At 40.6% G+C, this 15,943-nt stretch overlaps 1 protein-coding gene across 1 annotated transcript in view; it reads right to left on the bottom strand.

Annotated features, from left to right (window-relative positions):
- The window catches only part of KIAA1328 (KIAA1328 ortholog), a 184,944-nt gene that overhangs the window by 59,318 nt on the left and 109,683 nt on the right, over nt 1-15,943 (bottom strand). Inside the window, exon 7 of the mRNA XM_075411536.1 lies at nt 2,547-3,232. Coding sequence (XP_075267651.1) covers nt 2,547-3,232 — 686 coding nt within the window. The remainder of the gene's footprint in view (nt 1-2,546; nt 3,233-15,943) is intronic.

The raw sequence follows: 15,943 nt of genomic DNA, 5'->3' as shown, positions 1-15,943 counted from the left end.
GCTTCTGAAAAGAGATCACAAAAATGCTGAGTCCTCTGACTGATCATATATGATTTGCTTTCATAGAACTATTTTAGCTAACTAGAGCTCTTATAACTAGACTAAAATAGGCATAATGGCATTAACAAGCACATCTTACAGATATATTTATGGTCCATTTTTTTCTGGGCTTATGATGCCTCAAATGCTGAAAAATATCTGTTAGAAACAAAACCACCAAAAAACTCCATCTGTATGTCCTTCATATTCTACTTGTTTTTCATTAGGGGGATGCATGCATAGAATTAAGGTATTTGATGATTAAGAATCCATCTGTTCCTACTTAATTCTCACCTGAAGTCATAATCCTTTGTTTGTGACCTCAGTCATTTTCAACACACACAACTGTGATTGCCTTTAAGACAGGTATTTTTAAAGCCATATAAACACATTATTTTCCATGTAAACCACAATCCAAGACAACAAACAAAAGACAACCCAAATTACAGTGTTCTCTTTTAGAGTTTGAAAAGTAACAAGGGGGCTGGGATTAAGAAGAGAAAGTGATATATTCCTCTATGGTGGTTATAATATGTGAATGTAGGAAGTGGCTCATGTAATGCAGACTCTCACGGGATGCTGTCAGCAGCTGCCATATTAAAACAGTATCAAAATAAGCATCCTTCTGAAACCCTGCTATTGCTTCTTCTAAAAGACTGATAGATTTTTCCCTGTTGCTTTCCCTTCCTAAGGCTGAAATGCTAGTACTCGACTGAGTTACACTGGCTAGTTCTTCATCAATGACCTAGATGAAGAGTTAGAATGTACCCTCAGCAAATTTGCTGATGACACCAAACTGGGAGGTGTGGTAGACACACCAGAAGGCTGTGCTGCCATTCAGCATGACCTGGACAGGCTGGAAAGTTGGACAGAGGAACCTGATGAGGTTCAACAAAGGCAAATGCAGGGTCCTGCACCTGGGGAGGAACAACCCCATGCATCACTACAGGCTTGGGGTGGACCTGCTGGAGAGCAGCTCTGCGGAGAGGGACCTGGGTGTCCTGGTGGACAACAGGTTAACCATGAGCCAGCAGTGTGCCCTGGCTGCCAAGAAAGCCAATGGGATCCTGGCGTGCATCAAGAAGAGTGTGGCCAGCAGGACGAGGGAGGTTCTCCTCCCCCTCTACACTGCCCTGGTGAGGCCTCATCTGGAGTACTCTGTCCAGTTCTGGGCTCCCCAGTTCAAGAAGGATGAAGAGCTACTGGACAGAGTCCAGCGGAGGGCTATGAGGATGGTGAGGTGACTGGAGCATCTCTCCTACGAGGAGAGGCTGAGGGAGCTGGCCTTGTTCAGCCTGAAGAAGAGGAGGCTGTGAGGGGACCTTAGAAATGCCTAAAAATATCTGAAGGGTGAGTGCCAGGAGGATGGGGCCAGGCTCTTTTCAGTAGTGCCCAGCAACAGGACAAGGGGCAATGGGCACAAACTGAAGCAGAGGAAGTTCTGTCTGAACATGAGGAAGAACTTCTTCCCTCTGAGGGTGACAGAGCACTGGAACAGGCTGCCCACGGAGGTTGTGGAGTCTCCTTCTCTGGAGATATTGAAGCCCCGCCTGGACAAGTTCCTGTGCAGCCTGCTGTAGGTGACCCTGCTTCAGCAGGAGGGTTGGACTAGATGACCCACAGAGGTCCCTTCCAACCCCTATCATTCTGTGATTCTGTGATTCTGTAATTCAGCTTCCTTTAACCTCCTTGCTTTCACTGTTCCTCTTCACTCTAGTAATGTGATACCAACAAACCAGTGTCTTCCTCTTTCCCAGTCCCCATGTACATTGCCAGGAAGGTATTATCTCACCTTCTGCAATAAGCTCATAGGCCTTTCAAGCCATATCCTGTATTTCTATGGTTATTGCCTATTGCCTTTCCCCTCTTATAGCATGTCTTGTGCCTCAGACTTGGCACTGTCCCTTCCACAAACACCACTGGAAAGAAAATGTCCTTGCTGCACAGAGCACCCTTCCTTTTATATAGATACACGTGAAAAAAAATTACATACTCCTTTTATATATATACATATACACACATACAACGATCTCCATCTTTTCTGTAAAACACACTTCTTCCAGTCCTTATTTAGGAAGTTGTAATAATTCAAAACTCACCTCTTCAAGGAAAGAAGGGGGAATGCTGCATCTATGTCATCCACACTCACACTGCTCTCTTGCCAAATGTCTGCATTCCTTCAAGTGCCTGTACTAAGGTCAACCTCTCATTTTCTTCTACTGCTCCTCTTTTCCTGCCTAGTCTTTTAGCATTGCTTTTCTTGTGCCTTTCTTTCTACCACATACTGTTTTCCTCTGCTGCTTTCCACAGCTGTCATGCTGTTTTCCCAACAGTATATGCTAATCTACTAAAAAGTCTCCTCTCCTCTAAATCACCGTTGGAATTTCTGCCACAGTTCTTGCCTATCTTATTTTATCAGTTCCATTCTCCCACTTTAATTAACTATTGCCCATATGTTCATTAGAAATTTTAGATTTTTTTTTTTAAATTATAAATCTCAAAATCACCTGTTATAATCCACACGGGATTGGTGTAGTTGCTGTTGTTTTAGGAGCAGTTTTGCTTCTTGCTTAGCCAACAGATGTTGAAGTCGTTCCTTTTCAATTTCCAGCTCCATTTTCTGCAGAAGCAGCTTCTGCTTTCTTTCTTCATACAATCTTTTAGCCTGCTCTGTTTCTTTAGGCCCTGAGTTCGCACTGTCATTCAGCCCAGAAACACGAGAGTGCCTAGAATTATCACAGGTTTTGAGAACTCGCCCAGAGTGTGTTCCAAGTACCTGGCTGACACGGTGGCTCTCTTGCACACTCCCTGAGCTCCCTACATGCCTGCAGGCACAACCATGACACCCTTGCTGAGGGCATGTGCTCTGAAATTCATTTGCTTTCTGGTCCATCTCCTGAGCTGGTTTTACATGGTCAGGGCTCTGTTGCTTGGCTGGGGAAACCATATTGTTACACTTTCTGTGCAAGCCATTTTCTACTGGATATTCCTTCAGACACTCCTGATGGTTGTAATGGATTGCAGCCCCATAATTGTGATTATTCCTGCAAGGCTGAGACAATGCAACACAGGCTGGACTTCCAGCCTTTGATGCTCTACTGTTCTTATAAAAAGTTTGAGGTCCTCCAATACCCAAGTAGGAACCATCTAGCTCCAAAGATGGATGTTGGCCTGAGCTCTTCTTGCTGGATACCTGCAATAAGAGAAACAAATTCCTGTAAATTATCAAAGTTTATCTTTGTTCATTAATTTCATTTGGTAAATGTGTTCTCTCAGAAATAGAATTGCTGCATCATGCTGATGGACATACAGCCAAACCCAAGAAAATGTTTATCAGAAGACAGACATGAATCTGCTATCAAATCTACATTTCATCTACACAAGTATAATAAATGTAAAACTACTGCCTGCAGGATCCTCGGCATAAAATGAGTCACTTGAGAGTATCAAGTAGTTGTGAGCATCTAGGGTTACATAAAATCAACTTGAAGAGTGGCAAAAACCACTAAATGTTAATGTTTGAAAATGTTTAATTTTGAATACCGAGCCAAAAAATCCATTCAGCCACTATAAATACTCTTTGATTGGCCATTACACAGCAGGAGATTTGATGTAAAACATTTCACCTTGCACTGAATGGGATATTACTTACCGCTGGAAATTTGATGAGAGTTTTTGAAATATCTTTACAGAAACACAGATAAAAACCAACTACTTTCTGTAAAAAATGGTTGTACATCAGAAGCTGTCATTTAAATACAAAACATGTTTAAATTCAGCTATAAACGTAAGTGATTTTTCAATTAAGCTGGGCAAGTGATTATACTCTGATAAAACTCTGAAGAAAGAAAGCAACTGTAATTCACATTTGTCAAACAGTGCAAGCAAATTCTAGTGGTTTTGTTATGCTCGTGGATATTATGTAACAGTCATCAAAATCCTACTTACATCCTGGAGTATCTTTGCACTACGGTTCATCTAGGCAGTTAAGCATTTGAGATTTAACGCACATCAGAACAGCAGTGAATTTCTTTTGCTAGACCTGTGCATTAATTTCAATAACATACTGAATTTAAACACCTCCAGCCTTCAGGACCTTTCACAAAGATCTAATTTTTTTAATTAGAGAAGCCAGGTTTGTTAAAGATAAAACTACTGCAGTGAAAGTGGATTCGCAGGGAAATTGGGTACCCACTGATGGAAAGAAAAGTATTATTTGCACTCTGGCAATGTTTTTGTCCACGTAGAGTGGGAGACAGTCAGCAAGCCCTGAAACACTAGAACTCAGGAATGCAAGCAAGCATACAGAGATGATTAGAATAGAGATATAAACCAAATCTATGCAGTGTTTATATGTATAATTTAAATTCTTTTTTATAAATAAACAAAATACCAAATATACTCTGCTGCCCTTCAAGACAACCAATTACAAGTTTCTTGTAGACTTGACAGAATGTAAATTAACGTGGATTAGCACCTGAATACTGATACTTTATTATTTCCAGTTTTGTGGATACAAATATATCCTCTCTACCATGTGACTGAAAGCCAAGGATGTCATATTTTGCCCCAAAGGGCCCAGTGAGTTGGAGGCATTTGCATTAATGTCAGTGCTAAATGTCTGAGGAAAGTCTGGTGCTTGGACTGGGTGAAAAGTGCAGGACATTAAAATATTTTAAAGTCAGAGGGGCTGGCAGGGCAACTGCGCAGAAATGCAACATGCTGCCAAAAAGCCCAAAGTTTTGTTATTTATTATTTGTAGTGCGCCATCCTCCTCTGCAATATTTTCTAGACAAATAAAGGCTACAAAGCCCTTTTAGTCTAAATTAGACAACACATAAAGGCATGACCAGCAACAGGAAGAAATATTACAGAAAAGGGAAAGTAAGAGAATGCTGTGGTTACACTCTGTCTCTCGTTTCCCACTTCACCTGCTTCTGCGAATAAAACACGTAGGGCACCAACAGAAGCAGGCTTTCAGGGTGGCCAGTTTCCCAGCCCCCTAGGACAGCAGAAGGTGGAAGACCTGAAGGTATTCTTAGAGGATCCTATCAGAGCTGGCAGTTTAGCATGGTCTACAGAAAGCATACACCTACTCTTTTCCAGCCCATAAACAGAAGCAAAAAGGAACAAAAAAAGAAGAGTCAAAAGATAAAATAACTTCGAATTTCTTTATTTTAGCAGTTTGTTTTATTGACTGAAGAGACAAGAGAATGTTAAGAAATCTAAGCACATGGATGAAGATGGCACAAAATAATCATCAGGAGCAGGTTTAAGAATAAAGGCCCACATTGCAAATTAACTTCATGGCTGAGACTCTATTAAGAGTCCCTGAAGGCCCTAAAAGAGAGGTACCAGTTAGCATTTGTTGACCTTGGCCACCATTAAATCTGCCCTGATGGTCTCAGAAATGGCATTGACATTTAAAGACTTCATAACAAGGCAGAGAAACTTTAATGTTATTTCACAGCTACAATATGTTTGCAGGGGGGAAAATTCTCATTAATGTCATTGAATGCAAGTGGGGCTTTTTTATTCCTTTAGAAGAAGGAGGCTGTGTTAGGCAGAAGACTGAGTTCCAACATGCCTTTGACAGCTGCTCAGTACTTTGCAGGGTCTAACCCCAAAGGAAAAATGACTACCGGGAGTCAGAAGCTAGTCAACAAATTTTTTAGCAATTTGTGTTTTTCTGCTAATGCTTTAATTGAAAACTACAGGGCGATGGTAGAGACTGCAAGGAAAACGGATGGACATTTACACTTATGAGGGATCAGATGAGACCAGAGCATGCCGTGACAGATCTGCAAGATGCTGGCCAGGTGAAGGGGAAAAGCAAAAAAAAAAAAAAAATTCCAAAGAACCACCTACTACCATGAGTCTAAAGACGCACAGCATAAGGAATAATAATTTTACAAGATGAGTTTAAGAAGGATGTTGCCTATGGGACACATGCAAACCATGACGGACCATGATGGAACAGCTGTGCTTTCCCCTCTGTGGAGCTCTTCCAGGCTTGCTGTACGGTATTTAAAGATACAACTTCCTTTAACTGAAGCTTAAACAAACAAACAAACTCAGACTGCTCCTTGCAACATATGGAGTTAATACGACCTGATCAGTTGTGAAACTCATGCATGGAAACAAGGAGATATTAAGAAATAGTTCAAATAATCTTTAGAAAGGTTTAAAGAGGAAGACATGGGGAGCTCTATGAAGTCTTTACTGTAATCCCAGTAATTTTTGCTCAGGGATTCAGAGCAGAGCTTAAATAAACATTCAGTCCTTAAAACTTCCTACAAACAGACAAACAGCACCCCAGTTTTATGCAGACAGCATTATGTTCTCTGCAAATTCTGCTTAAATGAAACTTGTGTGCTCTGCAGTGTTAATTCACAGCACTGGCAGAGGAAAGGCATTTACAGACTGACTCCAACACACAGGGCTTCGTATTGCAAGGCATGAACTAGCAACTGCTCAAATCTCAATGCAGGCAAGGTCTTGACAGATTTCACTGGTAGCTCTGCATGTCCAAAACGCATTCAAGAAAGATCCCAGAATCATCATCTTGAGAAGTCTCGCACTCTGACGACAAAAGGTAGGGTCCTAGAAAAATATAGTGCTGTTACAGCAAACAGCAAAATTCCTACAGATGTTAACAGCATTGGATTTTAACCCATAGCATCTGGGTTGGTAGTTTGTAGCTGGAATATATTTGAATATAGAAAAAGAGACAATGAACTAAACTTGTTCTCAACTGTATGTTGAGGACATTTCTCCAACCTGGATTTCCAGCTCTGGGATGTCCTTCGGTGGGGCAGAAACAGAATGAGGAACATGCAGGTTCAGAACTAGGCCATTGCGCTGATCTGAGCAGCGACCCTGGAGGAAGCCAAGAAGAATGAACAGAAGTAGCAAACAGAAGAGAAATACAGAGATTTAAAGATACTTAGAGATTAAGCAAAAATTTCTAAAGGGTCAAACGAGAAGCTGTCATACACAGGGACACCTTAAAGAGCACCAAGGACATGTATTAGTGACCCAGCTGATGCGCTCACTAAGGTATACACCCTAAACCTGGAATTCGGTCACCACTATGCATTGTTGACATACGGCTCTCATCTGAATAAAGCTTGGCTTTGGGTTTGCAGGTCTATCAACAGTATAAGTGCTTGCTCTTGTCACTGGAATGACGTGAATATATTACAACTAAGCTCCGGTAGGATATTGGGGCCACAGCAATGCCATTTTAAGAATAATTATTTCAAATCATAGGACTATTTGAAGTGCATTACTAGTGATTAAGGAGCTATTCTTTCCAAGAGTCTGTAAGAATTTATCAAGGAGAATGTAAAAAGGTAAAGATTTTAAACTAAATTAGTAGGATCTACTGAAGTTTATCAAATTTTTTTCTTTAAATCATATAATCCTTTATCAAAATCTCTACCATAAGTAACCTAATATCAGTCATTACAAAGTGCTCACACAGTAGTTCAGCGACTGTCTCTGTCAGTACCTAAAATAAATACAGTAGATAACTCGGAAGGAAAGTTGACTATTTTTCAAGCAAGAAATAAAGCACCATTTTCTGTAGTAATTATGTATAGCTATGTCTGCCATACTCCACTGAAAAAAAAAGTGGTCTCAAATCAAAGAAACTACATGAATGACAGTCACAAGCCTGTATTTTTCATCTAAAAAAATCTACTGAACACAATATACTGAACAGGTGTAGCAAAAAAAATAAAAATTATAAAATAGCATCGTATCACCAAAAAAGTGAATCTATAGCTGCTAGCTGACAGCAGAGGAACACCTCCGATGTTTGTGCTGCCTTCGTTTTTTTTTTCTCCTCTTTGTTAAGAGGGTTCGAGCTGGGATGCCAGGTGCACGAAAAACCTGCATTCAAAGTGGCATGCGAGCATTTGCTGGCACTCAGCTTTAAGTGTACATTTTGCATTCATAAACATGCCACCTTTCTTCTCCAGCTACACAAATATTGTAGATAATCTCTAACAAATGCTTCCATTTCAGATCAGCAAACTGGTTTTACGCTGGCTGATAAGGCAGTCATTAATAATACAGTGCTCCAAGAAAACAAAAGTGAGGCGCCTGTACATTGAGTCTTGGAAGTCTCTGTGAGCAGAATGCCCATTAAGCCCAAACAGTACCTACATATGGCAATGCAGTGCCTTGACCACTAAAATTAAGCAAACATGTTTGCTTTCAGAAACAGAACCATATTGGACCTGTTTGCACTACAGAAAATGCCACTATACTAATCTTAACAGCACCAGGTCTAACTATTAACATTCAATGTGCTGCCAACGTTATAGAAACGAAAAATCACAATCTTCTGACTTCAATTTTTTACTTCTGCCCTTTATTTTACTGAAGAATCAGTAGTTCAAGACCTAGATAAATATTTCAAAAACTATACTATTTGTGAGCAGAGCAGGTCACTACCATTTCCCAGTGCATTTGGAGTTCATGTGAAATAAGGGCAGAAGAGTGATGAGCTGCATTTTTAACATGGCCATACACAGAATAGTTGTCTAGCTGACAGAGAATGCGTAATGCAACATCTGCACGGTACGCCTTGCCAAAGCCCATCCCAAATAAACGTAGTGCATTCTCCCTAGTGCAATTAACTCTCGTACTCTGGCAGGTTTTGCTAGAAGATCATCAAGGTAGATTACCTTCCAGCATATGAACTAAATACTTACAGGTGTTGTATCATCAGTTATTACTTACAAACTTCTGCATTTAACAAGACATCCAGGCAAATGAATGATCTAATTTATGAATTATTTATAAGAATTTCACAGCATGCTCCTGGCGTCATCCATGGCCTTTTCCAGGTCATATGACACCAATTAGAGCTGAATTTTAAATTATTCAATAACCTGAACTCTCTTGTCATTTAACATATAGATATCAATGCAGTAAACAAGTTAAGTCTAATGGGCCCTGGAGGTTTGCGTTCCTCCGCCCATCAGCAGCAGAGGCTGTATGCTACCACTGGAATAGAAAATAATAGAATGCAGCAGTCAAAAACATTTGCAAGGTTTTAATAAGTTATTTTGGCTCCCTTAGGGATTTTAGTATAACTTACAAGCACTGAATCTAAAACATATTAAAGTCCTTAGCTATGTGCTTTTAAACAAAATTAGGACATAGCAAAAGAGCAAGTCTGACACTAACCCTAATTTAGGCCCTTAATTTGAAATGTAGTGGAAATTATGGAGTAAGGAAGACTTACCACGCACAACTCATTACCTTCAGGCTCTCCTACAGTATAGCCAAAAATAGGCCCTCTCCCAATACATATACACCTGTCTGTAAAGATAAGACTACACACAGGGAAATGGAAATGTTAATTTAAAAGCTACCAGTTGACAGGTGTACCTCACATTCCTTAGCAGTTGGGTGGAGAAGGGACCTACACAATTCTTCTATCCTAACAGCACTGGGGAGACCAGTGCTTTAGAAACCCATTTGGATTTGGGTATCAGCTTCAAAATGTACCAGTTCAGAGAAGAGATTTAAGAATCTTTGTGGCACATTATAAAACAAAAGAGCGGGAATTTAACAGCCTCCAAAGCACAAACGCAATAAAAGACATCTTAAAACCATTGTTTTCCATGATGACTACAAGAAGGACAAGAAGGTATCAACACCAAAGGTAACTGAGATGAACAGCACAATTAGATGCCTGATTCTGCTTCAGTGTAAAGTCTGCAAGAAATGCACAGCCAGCAGGCCACATCCTGGCTCCAAGTCAACTGCCCTCAAACATCTCATCAACCTGTGAGCATGGCTTTACAACTGGAGGGAGGTGTACAGATACCCTATCTTCTGCTGATCTAGCCTAAGAAGTCCAAGACGTATGGTAAGAAACTTTTTGAGACTGGGTGGAGCTCAATACGAGCCTTAACTGTGCCTAGAACCAACTGACTTATTCTAATATCTGTGCCTTTCTGAGCACCGCTGTACTAAACCCCAGACCAACTCCCACAGATGGTGGCTTGCAGACTCTGTTCTGGAGGACACAACCACCCCACTGATCTGCACACACTTTTCCTTTGCACTCTCACTGCTTTGAAAGGATTCAGAAATTTCCTGAGCTCTGTCCAACAGCAAGAGAAGAAGATGGAAACAGAAATGTTTTGTTTATCCTTTTAAAAACTAGCAAGAAGTTCTCTAGCTACTGCTGTCAAGATGGATGCCAAAAAAACAATGCTGTTGAGAAAACATCATGTCAAATGAGTAAAAACACACCTATCCAAAATGTCTAGCTAGATTAGGAAGACTGAAGGATTTGTATAACAGAATACAACAGTAGATTTTCTGGCCCCTAATCTTATCATAGGAGGTGGCTGCAAGAGAGTTTTTTGTTTTGTTTTTTTTTTTTTTACTTTTTTAAGAAAAATAGCAGAGAGGGAGGAAAAAAGACGACTGCCTAATCTCACAGCACACATTTTAAGAACATACAAAAATAGCTGTAAGGGATTTTATTTTGCTCACCAGCCAGATTTCATTTTATTCCTACACTGGTTAGCATTTGATTATTTCACATTAAGGGTAGTAACACGTTAGATGATAAGAGACAACTTCATATTGGTTTTTCATTAGAGAGTAATATCCACCATGTATTTGGTCCTTCAAGGTAACTTTTTCAAAGTTATTTTAAAAAGCAAACAGTTCTCTACTTGTAATCCCAAATTTAGCATATCAGGGACTACACATGTTCCCAGCTACTACCAGTGTCTTTAGAATTCAATCAACATTTGCTCCAAAGTCATGCTTTCACAGCTCCAGACACAAGACAAAAGGGCAAATATACCGTGACCCTTCTAAATAGCCCTGATTACTGTGATCAAACAGAAGCCAGATACTTATGTGGATAAGAACGTGTAGAGTTTGATGTGTTAAGATTATCGGAGGAGTAGACATTGGATCAGCATTTGCCAACATGCACCTCACCATGACAGCCAATATCACCTTTCCCCTGTATTTACAGTAGGGATAACTGTGGTACCCATTGGTCAGTGATGAATTTTAAGTAACGGCCACTGTTCACTCAGAAAGATTACTAGAATGTTTTATTTCCTTCAGAAGGTGTCTCCAGCAGAATCCCTGGGGGATGGACATAGGCTTTGAAATACCTTTGCAGCACAAGCAAAGGAAAAAAAAAAAACAGGTGACATTTCAGAATTAAAACCATGTGCAGAAGCAGGGACAGTGTTTTGGGGGCAAACATACAATAAGCAAGTTCTTTAAATAATACAGAAATCCCACAAAAGCAAAACCAGAGGATCTTTTGACTTTAAAAGAGCAGAAAGGCATGCCCAAGTGAGAGCATTCTCTTAGGAGTGTCCTTGCCAGCCGGCATTTAGATTCTGCTAATGATCCCATCTCTGGGAAATAATTCATAAAAAGTAAACAGTAATTTTCATGTGGCTGCCCTTTTGATCTTACATTTGTAGGGAGTATCCTGAGGCTAGCTGTGGGCGGCCCGTGGCACTGGCTGATTGACCTCTGATCTGCCCCTCAAGTAACGATCATGCCAGGGAATGACAACAAGAGTTGCGTAAGCAGACATTTCAATGCAATCCCATTAAAGACAGGCTGACTCACTTCATCTTGTCAAAGAAGAAGTTTCACATAAGAAATAAAAGCTTTTTAGAAGGACTCTCTTATTTCACAATGATGCCGTTCTTCAGAACAAAGACTGGAACAAGACCAGTGCATCAACATCTGACTGGTACATAGCTTGACATTAACTGGCCAAATGCCAGTGCAAGACAGAACAACAGCTAGCCCTGTGATTATGTGTTAAATAGTCCTCGTAGCAGAAAATCAAGAAAATCCTCTAGAAGAATCAAATCAGAACTGTGGTACTTCACCTCTCCACATTCCAAAAAAGTATATACACCATTTATTAGAAAGCATTTCTAAAGGCTTAGACACTGACCGCTCACGGTCTCATTAACTTTGAGATCACAGCTTGCATGCTTTTACCCCACAGTAAACACAGGATAGCATGTATGGGGTAGCTTATGTCTCTGTCACTAGGAATGAACCTAAGAGATAAAACGGTCAGTCCAGAGCAGTTGACATGCCGAAACTTGCTGTCTTGCCAAGGTGACTAAATTACCAGGATCAACTTCTTTAAATAAGGGAGTGAGGAAACTACAAATTAACCTGCTAGAGTACATAGAAATGGGAGCACAGACTATTCCTATTTTACAGTAATACTGTAAAAACATGTCTACTCTCAAAGCACTGAAGGGTACAATGCGACACATAAATGGATGAACTTGTAAATAGGTAGCATTGGAGTTGCTACCAAGACGCTTGCAAGGCTGAGTCTTCTCTGAATGGTGTCAGAACTCCATCATTGGCAGATATTACATTTAAATTATGCTTCCATGTCCTGCTTCGGTCTTTCCACAGTTCATACACCTGTTTAATGAGACTTTTGTCAGATTCTCTTGCATCAGCAAGAACACCGCTTCTTAACAGAAGTTAACATCTTAGTTTCCAGTTACATAGAAAGTCCACAGAAGTACAAATGGCATTCCGCAAACATTTTTTACTAAGAACACATGCAGCTGGAAGTTTTGTAGAAAATACAACAATCTCTGGAGAAGTTCCACCTAAGTAGATTCACAGCATGATACCTCCTAACCTGTTACCTAATCTGGCTGTCTCTGCACTGGACAGGTGTCCTCTGAGACCTCTGAGCAACAGAGGCAAACTATCTCACTTGAGTGTGGAAGGCTTGGCTCCCTGAACATAAAAATTCAAGGTCCTCTTGGCATACAGGCTGTGATTTCAGTGAGAAATCAAATGTTTTATACTTGGCAGACTTGCAGTATCTCAAAGAGGTACGTACATTAACTAATGGAAGATTGCAGGAAAAGTTGAATCAAGTAATAGGAAGCAGGCATGGAGCAAATAGCAGTCTCCCACTCCCTAGGTGTAAGCCAGCAGTTACCCTTTGAAGCTCACCACGAAGATGCTGACTTCCGAATACTCTCACCACACTTGAAATGCCACTGAGAATGTCCCAGCAGACCTTCCGTCTACAGCTGAGATTCCTTAACAGCCGAGGTCATTCTGCAGTGGGTTTAGTATTGTTAAAGGCAGCAAGAGCTGACACAGGCAAATGACCTCTGATACACCAAGCTGCAAAGATCAACTTCCTCTTGACCTATGGAAATGATCTTTTATAGTCCTGCTTGATACCATAAAATATAGCAACAGTATCACAACTATTATTTGCATAAAATGGTCTTGGATATGGTGTAGAGCAGTTTGACAGTCCATCCTGATGGGTCTCAGCTGCAGAATATTGATATAAAGGCTATTCTATAGTTACCATAGGCCATTAGGTTGTCTGAATGGACATCCATCACTACCAGCTTGTGTGAAGGAGAACATTAAGTTAAAAGGGCATGACCAAGCATAAATTGAAAGGCCCTATACTACTCCAGGGCGGTAGTGACCTTGTGAGGCAATCGCCTTCACTCTGAGACACTGTAGTTTGGACACATAGACCAAGCAAAGCCCACCCACAAGCTTAATAAAGGGATTTTAGTTTAGAAAAGCTCACAAGTATCAGCATTTACAATAACCTGAAAGGAAATCCTTGCACAAAGCAAGGCCTTTGTCATAAGCACACAAAAGTATCAAAAAATTAAACATGTGTTTATAGTCTTACATTAATAGTTAGCAAAACATTACGCCTTTCTTACAAGCTGCAGGACAGGGGACAGGGAGGGACAGCTTCCAACCTGGAACCCCTACAGTACAGTCTTTCCAAGTTAGGATGGATATGTCTATCTTCCTGTCCTGGTTTCAGCTGGGATAGAGTTAATTTTCCTGCCAGTAGCTGCTGTGGTTTGGATTTAGTATGAGAAGAACATTGATAACACTGATGTTTTCAGGTGTTGCTATGAAATCAAGGACTTTTCCCAGTTTCCCATATTCAGCTCGCGAGCAGGTGTGCAGGAGCTGGGAGGGAGCACAGCCAGGCAGATCACCAAGCTGCCCAGTGGAAATATTCCACACCGTGGACATCATGTTCAGTTTAGGAATGGGGGTTGGCCGGGGGCCAGGAGGCTAACAGCTTTGCGGTTTTTCAGGAAGTTTCAAATCTGCTTTCGGCCAGGAGTTCCAACTTTTTGTTCAGGCTGTAAATCAGTTGTCGGGTGGTGAGAAAAGCTGTATTGTATATAGTTTGTTTGGCATATTTGTTATTACCATTGTTATTATCATTGGTAGTAGCAGTAGTATTGTTATTTCCTTTGTTGGCTTATTAAACTGTCTCTGTCTCAACCCACAAGTTTCCCCTTTCGTCCATTTCCCCTCCCCATCACGCTGGGCGGGGCAGGGAGCTGTGAGCCAGCGGCTGTTGGGCCCCAGCTGCTGGCTGATGGCTTAAACCACAACACTTCCTTTCAATGTAGAAACATCACTTAATTGTCTGGTGCCAATCTAAGAGCGCTGGCTACAGAGCTATGAGCAGACTTTATGTACGTCTTTTGCCCTCTTTCTGACCAGTGACCTAACAGCTGTCCATTTCCAATAAAATCTGCTCCCCATCTGATAACAGTTACTTGAGCAGATCTATGACATTCAAAATTTTACATTAATTATTCTCAAGCAGGGAACCAATTTTTGAAGTGAAGTTTCTTTCCCAGGAAAAAATGTAGAAGTTTCAATTTTTGTATTTCACCTTTGCTCTGGTTTATTATTCCCCAGTTTGTGAGCTCAGTCTGTACGGTAAGTCCACACAAACGCAAAACGCAGAAACAGAAACCACCCATGATAACAAAAGGTATGAATTTTGGAAGTTCTGACAAAATTCTAATGCAGAGTGGAAGGTTCTTCTATCTGGGTTCCCAAGCCACTTATTTGGATAAAGTTAGTTGAATGTATTCTGAGTACCAGGCTTAAGCCTTCCTTACTCCATCTGAAAGAGCTGCACTTCAGCTCTCCTTCTTAAAGTCTAGATTCCACAAAGAACAGTAATACACTGAGGCTGAAAATCTCTAAAACCACTCAATGCCGACTTTAACAGGAGCAGAATTAGGTCAACAGCGGAATTCACTCTCTTCAGGAAGACAGCTGAACCATCCAGGTGAGTGCAGAACAAATTCTCACCACGTGTTTCCATAACTGTAAGCCCCTTCAGACTTTTAAATAGTAAAAATAAAATTAAAATATTATCTCCATATATTGTTGTAGAGCAGAAAGCTCTATCCTACCGGAGAGGCAAAAAAGAGTTTGAGCCTCCCTTATAGTTACATATTAAATGAGTGTATCTTTTCACATGCCACAAGCTTGATGGGACAGAAGATATGAAGTTGCAAGTATTCAGGAGAGCTGAGTGAAAAAAAAAAAAAGGCCAAAAATAAAGAAAAGAAGAAATTGAAATCTCATTGGTTCAGTCAGGTATTTAAAATAGGTTTTCTTAATTAACTGAACTGTAGTAGAAATTAAAACTGAATTTCTTGTTCACAATATATTCATTGGAAGGGAGGGGATGCAGCTGATTATTTCTAGAGCAGTTCAAGCTAAAAGACTCAGTTCTGCAGGACTGAACAGAAGCCAGTTTCCATCCTTCTCAAAAGACCGAAAAGCAACTTGGCAGCACAGAGTCTGATTGCAAGCTCCATCTCAGAAACACTTAAGTAGCAAGACAAACCTATGGCAATTGTGACTGAACTCATTAAAATCACTACAGATTATTTAAAGCCCTCATGCCTGACATTCAGGTCCTTTATTCTGCTTTAAATGTCCAGGAAAGAAGCTGTAGGCATAGGGCAGAAATGACGGGTTTAAATACCGCAGCTGATCGCTAAGTGACCAGTAAAAGGAATTTGGTGCCACACGG

The sequence above is a fragment of the Opisthocomus hoazin genome, chromosome Z (genome assembly GCF_030867145.1).
Source record: "Opisthocomus hoazin isolate bOpiHoa1 chromosome Z, bOpiHoa1.hap1, whole genome shotgun sequence".
In the NCBI taxonomy this organism is placed as follows: Eukaryota; Metazoa; Chordata; class Aves; order Opisthocomiformes; family Opisthocomidae; genus Opisthocomus; species Opisthocomus hoazin.
This window is presented reverse-complemented; position numbering and strand designations above follow the sequence as displayed.